Below are 17496 nucleotides of genomic sequence, written 5' to 3' on the forward strand. Positions count from 1 at the left end.
TTTTTTTCTAATGTTATTAAATTTGTTATTGTTGTTGTTTAGTTGCTCTGTCGTGCGAGACTCTTTGCAACCAAATGAACTGCAGCACACCAGGTTTCCCTTTCCTTCACTATCTCCCAGAGTTTGCTAGAACTCATGTCCATCCAGTTGGAGGTGCCATCCAACCATCTCATCCTCTGTTGACCCCTTCTCCTCTTGCCCTCGGTCTTTCCCAGCAACAGGGGCTTTTCCAATGAGTCAGCTCTTCACATCAGATGGCCAAAGTATTGGAGCTTCAGCTTCAGCATCAGTCCTTCCAATGAATATTCAAGGTTGATTTTCTTTAGGATTAACTGGTTTGATCTTGCTGTCCAAGGGACTCTTAAGAGTCTTCTCCAACACCACAATTTGAAAGCATCAGTTCTCGGTGCTCAGCCTTCTTGATGGTCCAACTCTCACATCTGTACGTACTACTGGAAAAACCATAACTTTGACTACATGAACCTTTGTTGGCAATGTGACGTCTCTGCTTTTTAGTATGCTGTCTAGGTTTATCCGGAGAAGGCAATGGCAAGCCACTCCAGTACTATTGCCTAGAAAATCCCATGGATGGAGGAGCCTGGTAGGCTGCAGTCCGTGGGGTCGCTAAGGGTAGCACACGACTGAGCGACTTCACTTTCACTTTTCACTTTCCACTTTCACACATTGGAGAAGGAAATGGCAACCCACTCCAGTGTTCTTGCCTGGAGAATCCCAGGGACGGGGAAGCCTGGTGGGCTTCCGTCTATGGGGTCACACAGAGTCGGACATGACTGAAGTGACTTAGCAGCAGCAGCAGCAGCTAGGTTTATCATATCTTTTCTTCAAGGAGCAAGCATCTTTGAATTTCATGGCTGCAGTCACTGTCCACAGTGATTTTGGAGCCCAAGAAAATAAAGTCTGTCACTGTTTCCATTTACAGTATTAAAGTAGAGAAGCTTTCTTTCTCTACTTTTAAAAAATAGCTTCATCAGTAAGTCATCTTTGAATTTTAGCTCAATAAAAAAGCAATGATGCAGCCATTAAAAAGAATGAAATAATGCCATGGATGGACCTAGACATTATCATACTAAGTGAAGCAAGTCAAAAAGACAAATACCATATGATATCACTTTTATTTGAAATCTAAAATATGATACAAATGAACTTATCTACAAAACAGAAACTCACAGACACAGAGAACAAACTTGTGACTGCCTAGAAGGAGAGGGTAGGAGAGGGATGGATGGGAAGTTTGGTATTAGCAGGGGCAAACTATAATATACAGAATGGATAAACAACAAGGTCCTACTGCTTAGCACAGGGAACTATATTTAACATCCTGTGATAAACCATAATGGAAAAGAATATGAAAGAGGAAGGTATATATAACTGAGTCACTACCCTGTACAGCAGAAATCAACACAACATTGTAAATCAACTATATTTCAAAAAAAAAAAATGACGACAATGCTGCGTCATGCGGGGAGGGAAGTGGTTCATGTATAGATGAAATCAGAAAGGGCCAGGGCATGAAGCTGGGTGACATAATCATTAAAATATTCTGTCATTTTATGTACAGGTTTACATTTTTTTCCATAGTAAAAAGTTTTTATAAAAAACTATCTGGGCCATGTACCCCATGGAAAGCCTTCCTGAGACCCAGGAATTAGATTACACTGTTTGAAAACTGTTTGGTCTTGAGTGCCATCCACCCAGTCTATCAGGGCTGCCTCTACCCAAGCATTAGCAGTGTTTATACATGTGAAAGCTGTATTGTACTTTTTCTGTTTACTGTTTATGTTGTGTCAATATTTATAAACCTGCTTCATTGTCCTAAATTGTTGCCTAGCACACTAGAGAAAGGGTCCTCTTCTCCCCTTTCGATTTATCCTTTTTACTGTCTCCTGTCAAAGGTGGTGGGCTTCCCAGGTGGTGCTAGTGGTAAAGAACTTACCTGTCAATGCAGGAGACATAAGAGACTCAGGTTTGATCCCTGGGTGGGGAAGATCCTCTGGAGGAGGGCATGGCAACCCACTCCAGTATTCTTGCCTGGAGAATACCATGGACAGAGGAGCCTGGTGGGCTACAGTCCATGGGACTGCAAAGAATCAGACATGACTGAAGCAATTTAGCATACAGCATGCACATCAAGGGTGGTGTTGGGGTGAGAGAAATAGGCTGAGAAAGATTGTTATATGTTAAAAGAAATATGAAATCTTGGTGGATGAAACCTAAAGACCTAAGTCATAGGAGGTTGTGCTCTGGTCATGAAAGATTATTCCCTGTAACAATTCATCCCCTCACCCAATCCTCCCTTCAATCATAGATACCCTCTGCAACATTCCTATGTTGTGGTGAATTAGCCTCTAACTCGGAGAAGGCAATGGCAACCCACTCCAGTACTCTTGCCTGGAAAATCCCATGGGCAGAGGAGCCTGGTAGGCTGCTGTCCATGGGGTCGCAGAGTCGGACATGACTGAAGCGACTTAGCAGCAGCAGCCCGCTAACAGCTTCCTACCTGAGACAGAGAATGTGGTCTCCTTAAACACAGCTGAATTAAGTAAAAATACACTTGGCTGTAAGTAATAGAGAACACAATTAACTGTAGCTTAAAAAAATAAGGAGTTTGTTTTTTTTTAACCTAAGTAATCTAAAGGTAGTTGGCTGCCTATAGTGGTTCAGGTCAACAGTCCTATAGAATCCTGAAGTCTTGCTTCTTCTGTTCTGCCATCCTTAGTATGTTGATTCTGGTTTTTATGCTTCTAGCCTACTGACCACAGGAGGGCTGCAGTGTTTCCAGCTCTTCCTGAGTTTCAGAAATGAAAGGGAATGGGGAAAATATCTCCTCTTCCTGTAGCCTTTTTTTGGGGGGGTGGGGCGTTGCACCATATGGTTTGCAGGATCTTAAGTTTCCTGAACTCTCAGGTCCAAAGGAGTAAAAGTGTTGAGTCTTAACCACTGGACCACCAGGGAATTCCTAGTGAAGCTGTGTCTTTAATTCAGGGAAGGACGTCCCACCACACCCTGTCTCGTGGAATGGGATTAACTGCCTGAAACAGCAAGAGAAAAGGATACCATCACTGGTTTGGACGAATTAAAATTCACACTTGAGGTTTAGGGGAGAACCTGCTGTCTGATCAGCTTCTTAAAACAGTCCAAGATCTATTAGCAGGAAAGACAGGGTGTTATTAGGAAAAATGACCGTGGGCAAGGTGTTGAAAGTGCCGACTAGAATAACCCACTTTTGGTGGAATGGTCCTGGCCATGGAAAGATTTTTCCTCTAGTGAATGAATATCCTTACCCTAGATTTCCACCTGTATTTTAGGTCCTGGTTTTCCCTCTGGAGTCACAGAAAGGAGTGGATCCAGGTTTTGGTAGTTCTGAAAACCATACAGTTGGCGGGGTAGGGGTGGGGGTGGGGGAGGCTTAAGTGAAATAAGACAAATTTAAAGATTTAAAATGAGAATTAGGGTCTTGGAAGGGGCCCATACTAGTCAGGAGCCCTAAAGCTTAAACTTGATGATCTTCATGGTAAATCCACCTTTGCCCACAAGAAGATAGTTGCTCTTTCACATCACAGCCCTTTAAATAATGAGGACATTGGTCCCAAGTCTACAAAACCCTCTCCTTTTGTCCTGATTTCCAAGCTCCTTACTTTCTCAGTCAACTTGGCTGAACTGGTTCACACTGGTGGGGCCATTCATGCTGAGGCATCCTGAGCAGAAAGAATTCCAGAATGAGAGTCAGTCTTACTGGAGGCCGAAGGGGGCCCGGCCTTCCAAAAGCCTCCACTGTGAAAAGACCCTTGGTGATTAGTAAAACAATGCAGAAGTCAGTGTGTGACTTCCAATAAATGGCACTGTCCTGTCTGCCTTGACGTCTTGTTCACTCTGGAGGCCAGTAGCCACCATATCGTGAAGATACTCAAGAAGCCGCAGGTAGCCACCTGGATGGAGAGGAACTGAGGCCCCCCCTCCAATAGCCAGCACCCACTTAGTCTAGCACAGGATGCTCCAGCCCCCCAAGCATTCCAGTGACAAGGCCCCACCAATATGTATCTGTGATTGAGTCAGAACCACCTACCTCCTGTTCCACAGAAACTATGAGCAATAATAAATATCTGTTGCTATTTTAAGTCATGAAAAAAATGAAGGAAGGCAAGAGAGGAAGGAGGAAAGAAAGAAAAGACCCTTTTGTTGTTCATTGCTCAGTTGTGTCCAACTCTTTGGTACCGCATGAACTGCAGCACGCCAGGCTTCCCTGTCCTTCACTATCTCCCAGAGCTTGCCCAAATTCATGTCCATTGAGTCAGTGATACCATACGACCATCTCATCCTCTGTCATCCTCTTCTCCCCCTGCCTTCAATTTTTCTGAGCATCAAAGTCTTTTCCAGTGAGTCAGATCTTCACATCAGGTGGCCAAATTATTGGAACTTCAGCTTCAACATTAGTCCTTCCAATGAATATTCAGGGTTGATTTCTTTAGGATTGACTGGACAGTGGAAATCAGGAAGAATTTGTTTTCCAGACACTAGATCAGAGGAACACTAACTAGTCAAAAATGCACATAAGTAAAAAAAACAGAACACAAAAACTCATCAGAAAATACCACTAAGAGTTTCATTAGCATACAGCAGAGTCTAGACTTCAATTCAGAAGCTAAAAGATCCAAAATAAGTCTGTAAAATGAGGATGATACCATCTTCCTAACAGGGCAGTTATGAGACTGCATAAAATAACTTATCTGAAAATGTTTTCAGAAGCACACAACACTACATACAATGTAAATGTTACTGTCCAAGGAACAAAGGTACTTATGCACAGTCAGTGGCAGAGGTGGGGTCAGGAGTGTAGCAGGGTCTGTAGCCTGGACCTGGTTTCATGTACTTGCATGGCTTCCTTTATTCAGCTAAGTCTTTCCTGAGCCAGAATCTCATGTCTGCAAGTTCACCCTTCCTCTCTCTGCAAGTATTCCTGGCAGGAGTAAGACCTTAAACTAATTCATACTAAAGTATTAGCCACACAGGCTAAATGAAGGACACCTTAAAAGAATGGGGAGAGTTGGGGTAGAGCTGTGCAGAGATGGGACATGCAAAAACTGAAGTCAAATCACTTCTTCCTCCAAAGCACAAAGTCAGGTTTTTCCACACTTTTGGAGAGTCAGGGCGATAAACTTGAGCATTCATATTTCATGAATCCATAGTTCATGCATCATTTTGTTCAGAATTATCTGGAACAGAGCACTGCTGATCTGGTGGTAGACACGCCTTGTTTATTCTGCTAGGGAAAAAAATTCAGGAAACCCTGAATGGCTCCAGGCAAGTTCATAATATTGAGTAACAGAGAGGCGGAAGTGAAAACATTTTCCCATCAGATTTGCCTAGTGGTGAAACCAGGACTGGACTGAGAGAAAAGGGGTGGAGCCAAGGCACAGAGCTTCTAGAAGTTACTGTGCACATGAGTCACCTGGAGATTTTGTCACAAGGTTTATGTCTGGGGTGGGACCTGAGAGTCTGCATTACCCACAAGTTGGCGGTTGATGACACTAGCCACTCACAGGCTACACACTGAATAAGGAAGCCCTTAGATGACTGCCCCATACCTGTGACTACTGTGTGACAGGATCCACGAAGGTATTAGGAGACCACACAGTAGGAAGAGCAGCACTGACCATGCTGCCCTGAATTCACAACGACAGCACCTGTCTTTCCTGGTGTCAGTTATCTATAAAATGAGGTAATTAGGACAGATGCTTCCTGAGGTCTCTTTCAGATATTAGAATCAGCGATGCTATACCTGTTTCAATACGTAAGAGGATTTCATTTAATTTTACGTAAACCAAACCTCAAAATTCCTTTGAAGGGAGAATTGAGAAAAACAAATTATCGTATATTAACACATATTTAGAATCTAGAAAGACAGTACAGATGTCTTTCCTCACCTGTAAAATGGCTATTCTCAAATATAACTTTGAGGATCAAATACAAAGGTCGAAGATGTGCCTTTTAGGGGCACTGAACCTCATTCTTAGCACTGTTAATGCCAGAGAAAGCAGTGGGAGGGTGGTGGGAAGTGAAGCTGGCTGTTTAGGCAGTAACCACTTCATAGGCTTCTAGGTTTTCTCAGTGATAGCAAATCTTTATTCTCAAAGGATGGATTTCGTTCCTGGCAACAGACGAGAGTCTACCAGAACACAGTCGGGTGAATATGTTGAAAAACAAGGAGTCTGAAAGTAATGGGTTAAATAGAGTCCATGAAACTGGTAAGAACCATGGAAAATCCTCTCATTCAGAACAGCAACCACCAAACAATAAAACATGGTCAGAATTAACTTTTTAAAAACTCTGGATATTAACTAAAGCTTTGCAACAATCCACAGGTGTTTATTCAAGAAAAAGAGCTAAATTTTGGTAAGAGCAGTGAGTTTTATGGCATTTTGACTGGCCCGAGTCTCATCTTCTCTCCCCAGTTCCTTTGCAGCCTTAAAACCAGCAGTTAAAGGGCCACTGGAGGGAGCAGAACAGAGGAATCCTGTCCTCAGAGAACTGTTAGTTGACTTAACTCACAGCTCAAAATGAAAACCTGGGAATAAGATGTCCAGTTAAATAAATGTTAGTTGCTCAATTTTGTCCGACTCTTTGCGACCCCATGGACTCTAGCCTGCCAGGCTCCTGTCTGTGGGATTTCCCAGGCAAGAATACTGGAGTGGGATGCCATTTACGTAAGGTGTCCAGAGGGGGCTTTGAAAAGTTCTGACAGATTTTTGTGAATCTTGAAGCCTACTTATGTGCACAGTGCTATGTGCAGGACCAGCTCTGAGAACATGTTAATGTTTGAACCTAGTTATAATCCCTTAGTCTTTGTTGCAAAAAACAGACCCCAAGTATATCATCTTTTTTCTGTTCCAATTCCATTTCAGTTGCTCATTCGTGTCCGCCTCTTTGCGACCCCGTGAACCACAGCACACCAGGCCTCCCTGTCTGTCACCAACTGCTGAAGTCTACCCAACCCATGTCCATTGAGTTGGTGATGCCATCCAACCATCTCATCCTCTGTCGTCCCCTCCTCCTCCTGCCCTCAATCTTTCCCAGCATCAGGGTCTTTTCAAATGAGTCAGCTCTTTGCATCAGGTGGCCAAAGTATTGGAGTTTCAGCTTCAACATCAGCCCTTCCAATGAACAACCACTGAGTAGGTTATTTGGATGCTAGTTAAGAAAGCTTCCATCACAGATAGAATATTAGTAGGAATTAAAGCAACCTTTTTGCAAGTATATGCCAATTCAGAAGTCATAAAAGAGCAGATTCATACATTTGGTTATAAAAGTATTAAAAATATCATGTCCTCCCCCAGACCCAAATAAGAATAAAGTCAAAGAACACTATAAGAAAAAACATTTTGCAACATATATGACTGTCAGATGACTAATTAATTTCCAACATCTCATATAAATAAACATTAAACAACCTGATATAAAAGTGAGCAAAGGATATCAATAAAGAATTTGGAGAACAAGAAATAAAAGAGATCAATAAAGATACAAAAATCTATTCAACCTCTTTATGAGTGAACTGTAGGTCAAAATAAGATAGCAATTCATGTATGAGGTGAACAAATAAATTGTTTGATATCAGTCTTAACTAGAATGTGGGGAAACGGACATTCTCCTAAGTTTGGTGGAAGCATAAGCTAATAAAATCTTCTCTGAGAGCAATTACTAACATTTAAAAATGCAGGTGCCCAATGGCTTAACAATCCTATTGCTAGAAACTTACCTTATGCATAGACTGAAAATTTTTAATGAAAATACTTGCCTGAAGATGTTCACTGCAGCACTGTTTATACAGTATAAACCGGAAACAAATCAAGAAATTAAATTATAGCATATCCACCTGTATGATGGAGGTTAAGGTAGTGATAAAGAATGAAGTAGACCTGAGTGTGTTGATATGGAAATGTTTTAAAGATGAAAAAGCAAGCTGCAGAAGATATTGTACAATTCCTTTGGCCTTAACAAAATGTACGCCACCGCCACCGCCGCCAAGTCGCCTTAGTCATGTCCGACTCTGTGAGACCCCATAGACGGCAGCCGACCAGGCTCTGCCGTCCCTGGGATTCTCCAGGCAAGAACACTGGAGTGGGTTGCCATTTCCTTCTCCATAACAAAATGTACATGTACACAAGTATTTGTGTGTACATGTAACAAAATGTACATGTACACACAAATACTTGTGCAATATTTTCCACTAGAAGACAAGAAATTAACAGAATTTGCCATTGATTTGAGAGGGACTATTCTTAGGGGCAGGCTTCCCCAGTGGCTCAGTGGTAAAGAATCCACCTGCAATGCAGGAGACTCGGGTTGGGAAGATCCCCTGGCAAAGGTATGGGACAGAGGCTTTCATAACTCCTCATGGGTCTTCATTATACTATTTAAAGCTTTAGTATTATGCATGTAAGAAAAGAGGCATGGCATTTACTTTTGCCCAGGTGGCTCAGATAGTAAAGAATCTGCCTGCAATGTGGAAAACCTGGATTCAATCCCTGGATCAGGAAGATTCCCTGGTGAAAGGAATGACTACCCCCAATCCAGTATTCTTGCCTGGAGAATCCCGTGGACAGAGGAGCCTGGTGGGCTACAGTCCATGGGGTCACAAAGAGTCAGACACGACTGAACGACTAACACTTTCACTTTATTTCTAGATATAAAATTAAATGTTAATTTTCTCCAAGAAATTTTTTTATAGATGAGAAATGGCATACCTAAATGTACTTAGGCAAGTGGACCTCAGACACAAAAAGTCATTTACCGTGACTGGCGTGCTGTAGTTCATGGGGTCGCAAAGAGTCGGACACGACTAAGCGACTGAACTGAACTGAACTGAACCGTGACTGAAGGAAATGGCAACCCACTCCAGTACTCATGCCTGGAAAATCCCATGGACGGAGAAGCCTGGGAGGCTGCAGTCCATGGGGTTGCAGAGTCGGACACGACTGAGCGACTTCACTTTCACTTTGACTGACAAAGTCTTATGGTAGGAATACCAGAGCAGAGAGGCTAGTGCTGGGAGAAGAGAGGAATCCAGCAGTGGCCAGTGAAGAAGGAGTGTCTCATCAGACATGCTTTAATCTTCTAAACCCCTTTTAGTTCCTGACTCATCCACTCACCTGCAAACACAACCACGACATCAGTAATTCTAGAAATAAATTTTGCACTTAGCATTCTCCTAGTCTGTGACCACCCAATAATGAAAAGAACCATTGTTTGAAAAGCCCAACAATGAAAACTCCCATAAAATAATCTTTAAAACTCTTATACTTAAATTACTAAAGCACATCTTTATTTTGCAGTTGAACAATTTAAAGTCACAGCTAGAGTTTTTTCATGTTGAACCTGAACACCTATTTCTCAGTCAAAATGAATTATGGCCAAGAAAATACGTATAATGACTGCATTTCACATAAACTGCTTTCAGGGTTAAACAGTATCAATGCAAATCAACATTTTTATCCTGTTTGCTGTCAGTACATGAAATTCATTGCAGGAATTCTCATTTTTCACAGAAATTAAGACAAATCCACAAGGTCTTTCAAGCACACAGTAAGCTGCAGTGACAAATGCATAGAATGCATAGTGATGATTTCAAATAACCCAGTGTTGACCAAATTCAAGTTTAGAGATTTTAAATGAACTCTATGATTCTTTGTCTCCTAATTAAGGGAAACCACATGGAAAGAGGTATTTTTGTGAAATGGGGAAAGAGAATTTCAAAAGTTAAGGGGCTAATCCCATTTAGCTACTAGTTCAGTACAACCAAACGTGAAATGGCAGCAAACAATGTAAAATCATAATCTAATTAGAAAATTAACTAGACTTTTAACTAGGTGACTTTTTGCCCTTCATATTTACATATAGCACCTGTTACAAGAAAAAAAATCCCAAATTAAAACACTCTACATAGAAATATTATTTTAAAAACTACTACTTAAAAATATCACTTATGAGTCTATCATAAACTGTATGTCCTAAAATTAAGCCTACACTGTAGAAAATAAAGACTAGCTTTTCTTATTTGAAAAGATTACAACATGGGATGTAACTGCAACAACCTGATGCTGTTGGAACACCGGGCTGGACAGTTTTTATTTGCGTAAGCACTAATACTCTAATGACAGAAAAGGAAAACAGCTTAATGTAAACTTTTAGTCTCTTAAATCTTGCCCTTCAACATGTATACGAAGTGTCAGAACTTCGCCCCTTTCAACTTAATGGTGGTGAAGCACTGACTTAACGCCTAAGTACAACTCAAAACAAAACAAATGATTCCAGGTGTTCATCATGTAATGTACAAAAATGCAAAGCAGAATGATTTTAGTGAACCAAATGTTGCTGAAGCTAGCTGAGAGAACTCAGAGTCCAGCAAGACTGTCAACTGGGTAGCCTTTATTGTACCAAATAAATTACAGAAGAGTGGCAAAGCTAAAATCACACAAGTTACCTTTTAAATATCAAATGATCAAGAGATCATTGTAAAGCATTTAAATGTGGGTCTAATCCAATGAGCTCTACATGCTAATGTTATATTTTTCCATATTTACAAGACTCTAGGATAAATTTTATCTTTAAATGTATAAATTAAGTCAGTAGTAAGCTTGAAATAAAGTGCTATTTGAAATTCAAGAAATCAATTTCAGCAATGAAATATGACCTACTCTACTGGATACAAGAAAGCATGAGTAATCTTGTCAACTAGCTGAAGGGATGGCAAAAAATGGAATAGAAATGAAGAAGCTTCTTTTAGTAAAAGGTAAAATGGGTTCAAGTGTGCCTACAGTGAATTTAGGGAAACCACAAATCAGAACCTATTTTGGCCTAAGATGTAGGGCTGAGTCTCCTTAATGATTTTATGGTGATAATTTCATGGAGCAATGTGACATTTTAGTTAAGATTATCAGATTATCTTCTAAATTTTGGAAACTCTCAGGGTTGAGGGGGCCTGATATTAATCTTTTAACAACTCTAGCAAAAGTTAATGAAGGAAAATATTACATCACAAAGACTCTAATAAAAATGGAAGTTAAAAAACCTTTTTTACCTTGGAGAAATGGAAGTAGGAGCCCAAATAATGAAGGCCCCCCTAAGTCAAGCTCAGTGAATGATGAATAACAAATACTACCTTTCAAAAGAAATTGTTGAACAAATTAATCATGCCTGTTGGTTTAAAATGTAGGGCTATTTTGTCTTCTGTTCAGCTAAATTAATAAACTCTCAGCCATATAAGACACCACTGCTATAGGTCAAAGTTGGGCTCAGTGGTTTTACCTGTCCAAAACACTGAAAATAAAAAACAAACTATCTGTCAGGGCCTTTGCACCAATTTACTGTGGCGACTGTTAGCCACAGTTTTCTGGCTTCACTGAAGTCACATACTCAGACTGCTGTCCTCATCTGTGGCTGAGACAGTGATGAAGTCTGAGAACGTTCCTTCACAGTAAACACATGCAGCAGAACGCTTACTCTCACACACACATATTTCCCCACACTCCAGAAGTCTACAATTTAATGATTTTATACTTAAAAACAGTATGCACACAATTTTTGGAAAATTTCTATTCTAGAGCTAACACAAAGCAAAGTGAAAAAGAAGGTATTTGAAATATTGAAATATGCTTCAATAATGATCATTGTTTACAAAGAAAGTGAAGTGACATTTTCTTCTAAAATTGCATTTTGTATAATGAAATGGGAAACACTCTTTCTTTACTTTTCAATTCCTTGCTAACTTTTTTAAAACAAAGCGTATCCTTACCCTTAAGATCAAGTCTTAATTCTAGTAACATTTGAAAGATACATTCATTTCTTTACAGCATGAAAGACATACAAATACCATTTTTTTTTCCTTTTTAAAGAACAAAGCAAAAGAAGTTAACAGTTTCAATCTTTTGTCCATAGAAAAATATTTTCTATATCATTTACACAACAACAGGTAGGAAAATTCTACAGTGTTTAACTGAAACTTTCTATGAGCAAAACAAGGCTTTCAAACATTTTCATTCTTGTACTGGTTTTAGGAACACATTAGAACCTCCTCCTAAAACTATAGTCTTAAACTTGCAATATTGCTAATACCTTTCACTTTGTAAATTAAAAAAACAAAAATGGTTTACTTATTTATTCATTGAACCCTGCCTAGTCAGCATTGATGGACTGTACCCTAGTACCCCTGGCTGCCCAATCAGCTTAGATTACGACAATAAAGATAACAATGACCACAAAACTTTAGAAATCAACAATAAACTGTAGAAAAAACATACAAATACGTAGCAGCAAATTTAGATATGGGAACAGAAATAACTATTTGGTGTCTACCCACAACAATTTCACCCAGATTATAAAAATAAAATGTCTCATTTCTCACTGAAATAGGGCTTGTTTTTGATAACATTGTAAGGCTTATTGTAGGAATTGCCACTGAGAAAAATGAAGTCTGTGTACAGTAAAACGTTGTGTTGAAAATAGTTGTAGATATTGTAAAGTAAGTTAATCCCCAAAAGTACAATTTTGAGATTAACTTCATGAGCTCTCTGTAAAATTGCTGAAGTTGCCTATTAGCAGTTAGCCCTCAAATAAATTTTGCTATTATACAAATTCCTTTGGAGCTATACAATTCTCTAAAAACTTTATAAAACAGTTGCTACAGCTGTTTTGTGATCACACTGAGACACCAATAAAACTTTGCCAACAGATCAGTAATTCTGATACTTGATAAAATTAATCCAGTGGGTTTTAAAAACATAGGTATTTTACTTAGAGGGAACACCAGGGGAAAAAAATGGTTGCAGAAACTGTAGTTGGCTAGCCGAAGCAAACATGAGAAGCAATAAGCTATATTAATATAAAGCAGTTACTTTGTTGATGTGGCCGTTTACATACAGAAGTTGTGGCACGATTTATCTTTCTCTTGTATTATTAAAAGGTATTTGTTCCAACAAATATTTACCTTAATGTAAATGACTTAAATGCAAATTGATCAGAACTATAAAATAATTACTACAAAATAAAAGAGGTGTAAACATATCCCACATTATTGTGGTATAAATAATTTTTATGAATTCAAAACTACTTTGGCAACCTTACCATCAGAATATCTTTAAATATTCAAAACATAGATATTACACAGAACATTGTTAAAAATCCTTATTTCCTTCTCCCTTCCTGATTTAAGATTATAAAACAAATATAAATGCTTTAATTCTACATGTTCACATTATGAACATAAATTATTTATGTGGACACACATTCAAAATCTTCGTTCTATGTTTCAAGTGCTTTTAAAAATCAGTCTTCTAATTTGCATTTTTTAGAATGTTTTCACACTGCATGTACATCAGCCCAAATACTTGAAAAAAGCTATTGTTTAATCAGGGAAGCATGACAAGCAGACAGAGTGTGGCCCTAATCAGATTGCTTTTTATAGCCTACTTGTTTTCTATATTAAGTAAAAATACTGTCTGAGTATAATTCTTACGCTGAAATAGACTAAACTTCACAAGAATTTATGATATTCACACGTTACCTATAGTAATAGAAGGTGAGCCTTGATAAAATCTTTCAAGTTTCTTTCAGCTCTCAGGTTGTGATACTTCTAGTGGAGACGGGAGACTTTTGTTCAAATAGCTGCTTGCTGCTGCTGCTAAGTCACTTCAGTCATGTCCGACTCTGTGTGACCCCATAGATGGAAGCCCACCAGGCTCCCCCGTCCCTGGGATTCTCCAGGCAAGAACACTGGAGTGGGTTGCCATTTCCTTCTCCAATGTGTGAAAGTGAAAAGTGAAAGTGAAGTCGCTCAGTCGGGTCCAACCCTTAGCGACCCCATGGACTGCAGCCTACCAGGCTGCTCCATCCATGGGATTTTCTAGGCAAGAGTACTGGAGTGGCTTGCCATTGCCTTCTCCGAAATAGCTGCTTAGACCTGGCTAATCACCTGCCAACAGATTATAAACAACACCCATAGTTAACATAATCCTTTACCCCTGTTAGTATCAGCCTTGGTAAAACACACAAATGCATAATCGCATAAAACATTTCTTTGTGTATATACTAGTACTTGAAACCTTCAAGCAACTGTCATAATGGCTTAACATATTTTTATACACTCGAAGTCAGTTTTTATATATAAATTTTCTCTTTACTCTTATTAAAATCAACATGGTCAACCCTTTCCACCCTCCTACTTGTGCCAGCAGGGTGTACAAAGGAAGTGAATTCTTATGCTATTTACTCTGCCTTTATTTTGAATTATGCATTGATTTAATAAATACTAAGTGTTCTTCTTATGAATGCAGTCTATTCCAGAATATTCCTCAACCTTTGTACACAGTGCTGACACAAGTCAGATGCTCAACACAACACCTAAAAAGAACACGGTAAAACCATCCTGAACTAGAGGCAAGGTTTTTTATAAACATTCTTAGCATTTACAAAAGTCCTTTGATTCACCAGTACCTATTTCCAGTTGTGAGAATAGCAACATTGATTTCTCGCATGTGTTGGTTGTTTGGGGGAGGTAGGGTTGGCTGCTGGAGAGGGGAGTAGTTTAGATACAAGGAATTTGGCATTTTTGTCACACACTATTACATTGATATGAATGGAACCTAGAACTACTAAGTGTATGAAAACTGGGATTATTTCTAGAACTCTACTTTTGATGAACAGAACAAAAACATTCCCAGGCAGGGAGTCCCCTGGAAGTCCAGTGGTTAGGACTTGGCGCTTTCACTGCCATGCACATGGGTTTGATCCCTGGTTGGGGAACAAAGATCCCAAGGCATGGCCAAAAAATATCAGGCATAAACTCTTATTTGTTAGGTGAACAGGGAATCATAACTAGAAACGCTTACTTTAAAAAGCTGTAGGGATAATTTAAGATCCTAATATGTCTTTGAAAAAGGATATTTTCTGTACATAAAAATACTGACAGGGTGTAGCTCTCAGAAGAAAAATTCATATATGAGAAATTTAAAGGTAATTAAAAATTTTTAATATATTATCATTTAAAAACTGGCATTAATGATTTACAAAGGCAGCAGTGCTCATTGCCAACAAATGATTAGTTACTTTCCAAAGTGTAAATGTAACCCTAAGTCAAAAAACATGACACCAAGATCTGCTTACATCTATACAACTTTACCTCTTTGTCTATGGTTGTCATATTCTGTCCATATAGTTAGGATAGGTTTTCTTTTTAATTCAGGTAAAAAACTGCCAAAACATTTACTAATTATGTAGACTCCCAACATTTTACTTTTTCACATTTCACCTTACCATGATGTCATACAGCAGTCTAAATCACACCTATCTGTTGGCAGAGAATGGAATGTTCAATTAAGACTGTGTAGCTATTTACTATCTTATACTGTCTTGACTGTGAAATTCAGAAATAGATATAAGAATTAGACTTTGACATAAAGGTTATGCTTACTTTTCTCTTTAAAAAAAAAGTAAAATATTTTAATACAACAATGTATTTGGTATTTTGGCTATTAATGTTTAGGACTTAACTTCCTAAGATTTACTATTATGGATTTTTAATATTTGAAATAACATCATTTAGATTATACCAAAGACTTAAAAACGTACATCTTCCCGCTCACACTAAATGACGTTCCAAAATATCTACCATTCAACTGTAAATTTTATCAAGACTATACAGAAATATTCAGAAACCACTAGTAAACGAATCTGTTTTAACCATAATCCATATAAAGCAATTCTGTAATGTAACATTTCAATAGCTGAGAAAATTCCCACTTATATTAAAACTGGATAATTTTAAAGTTCTATCTCTCTGAGGACTTAAAAAAAAAAAACAATGAAAAAACCTGAAGAGGATAATATACACACTCTTATCAGGTCCTCCATCAGGCTGGACAATCAAAACTCTCCATATTAACATGCTTATAACTTAGTAAGTATATATAAATTGGAGTAATTTAATTGTACACAAAATGACAAGAAAGTCCTCATCTTAGCTGTTGAGGGATTACATTTAGAAATAACTCAATAACATTTTATTCCTTGTTTTTAGTATCCCAATCAACAGACCAGTGTGAACAAAGCTTGACAAGAACTGAAATGAATGCTAAAAAGGGATAATTTAGTTAGTGATAGAAACAAGTCACAATTAGCTGCTTTAACTTTAGCTTATTCATATGTTTAACTTCAAAGTGTATATTAGGTGCCATTTCTAAAGGGAGGGGTAAAATAAATATGAAATTTGAAGAATAAAGCATCTTTTAACTTCAGCTGCTAAACTGTAACCCCTGTCCCTTAGGAAAGGAATGTGCAGGTTTTGAATAATTCCACAGCAGCAGAGTACTCACTCAGTAGGTCACAAATATTTTGGCTTCTTGTGGCAAAATACAGGAATTGAGTAAGAAACAGAATTTCATTACCCTCCTTTGACTGCATAACTCTCAATACGAGAAGCCATTTTAAAAATGGTGAACTGATTCAAAATGCATAAAACTGTAAATGTACAATATACATACATACCTCCTAGTAGGGTCAAAGGAGTGCCTTTTCATTAGACATACAAAGACGTCGCAAGGCACTTAAGGGGTTAAGACACAATGCATGCATTTCTTTACATCAAGTATGTGAAATCACATGATTTGGAATAAGCCAACCTTATGATAAATGTAAGTTACATTGTTAAATTCAAGAAAATTTGTAGATTCATATTTATACTTTCTATAAGATGCTGGTAAATGGACAATGTGCAGCATTTCCTGGGAAAAGCAAATTCCACTTTCTTCTTCCAAACAGCAGGTCTCTATAGGGGGAGTGTAGGGGAAGATGTGCTGCATCCATAGGCAGTGTATTGGCTAATATTGAGAATGATATTGCTAACATTTAAAAGTAATATCTGGTCATCAGTATAGTAAGAACACGAATCACTGGGAGACACCAGAGCTGACTCCTGATGTTGAATGCTTTTTGCTTTCAAGATACAGGTATACAACAGAGATGCTGAGAATTCTGAGCCTTGTTTGTGGCAATTATACCAGAAGGGGACGGCATGGCACCACCACAAGATGTCATAAATTACCCTGAACATACTCAGTTATTCACTATTTGTTTGGAGCAAAGAATGAAATAGTCTTCAAACACATGAATTATAGATTTTGAGAGAGTGACTTTTTCTTTAAAACATAAAGTGCAACAGTGCTGAAGTTTTCAGTTTTTGTTAGTTCTTCTTTTTTTTTCGTCTGTTTAGATGCCATTTCCTGTGAACAGTGTTATGGCACAGTGACTATAATGGAAAGCAACTTCCAATACATTTCCCAGACCTTTGCTTTCTTATTTATTTGATGACGTTGTTAAAGGTTTAACAAATCCTTCTTCATAAACTTTCAAGATAGCTTCACATACAAATCTGTACTGACTCTGAAAAATAAAATATAAAAGAAAGACTTGATCAGAAAGATTAGAAAA

The 17496-nt window shown here is 38.4% G+C and overlaps 1 protein-coding gene across 4 annotated transcripts in view; it reads right to left on the minus strand.

Moving 5' to 3' along the window:
* Positions 1-10422: 10422 nt before the first annotated feature.
* Positions 10423-17496, minus strand: part of PTPN4 (protein tyrosine phosphatase non-receptor type 4) — a 201382-nt gene continuing 194308 nt past the window's right edge. For all 4 annotated transcript variants that reach the window (XM_055398840.2, XM_055398841.2, XM_055398842.2 and 1 more), the window contains one exon: positions 10423-17448. In XM_055398840.2, coding sequence (XP_055254815.2) covers positions 17362-17448 — 87 coding nt within the window. In that variant the 3' untranslated portion in view covers positions 10423-17361. The remainder of the gene's footprint in view (positions 17449-17496) is intronic.

Source organism: Moschus berezovskii, chromosome 2, assembly GCF_049115385.1.
Source record: "Moschus berezovskii isolate FMDL1 chromosome 2, NW_MosBer_1.0, whole genome shotgun sequence".
Classification (NCBI taxonomy): domain Eukaryota; kingdom Metazoa; phylum Chordata; class Mammalia; order Artiodactyla; family Moschidae; genus Moschus; species Moschus berezovskii.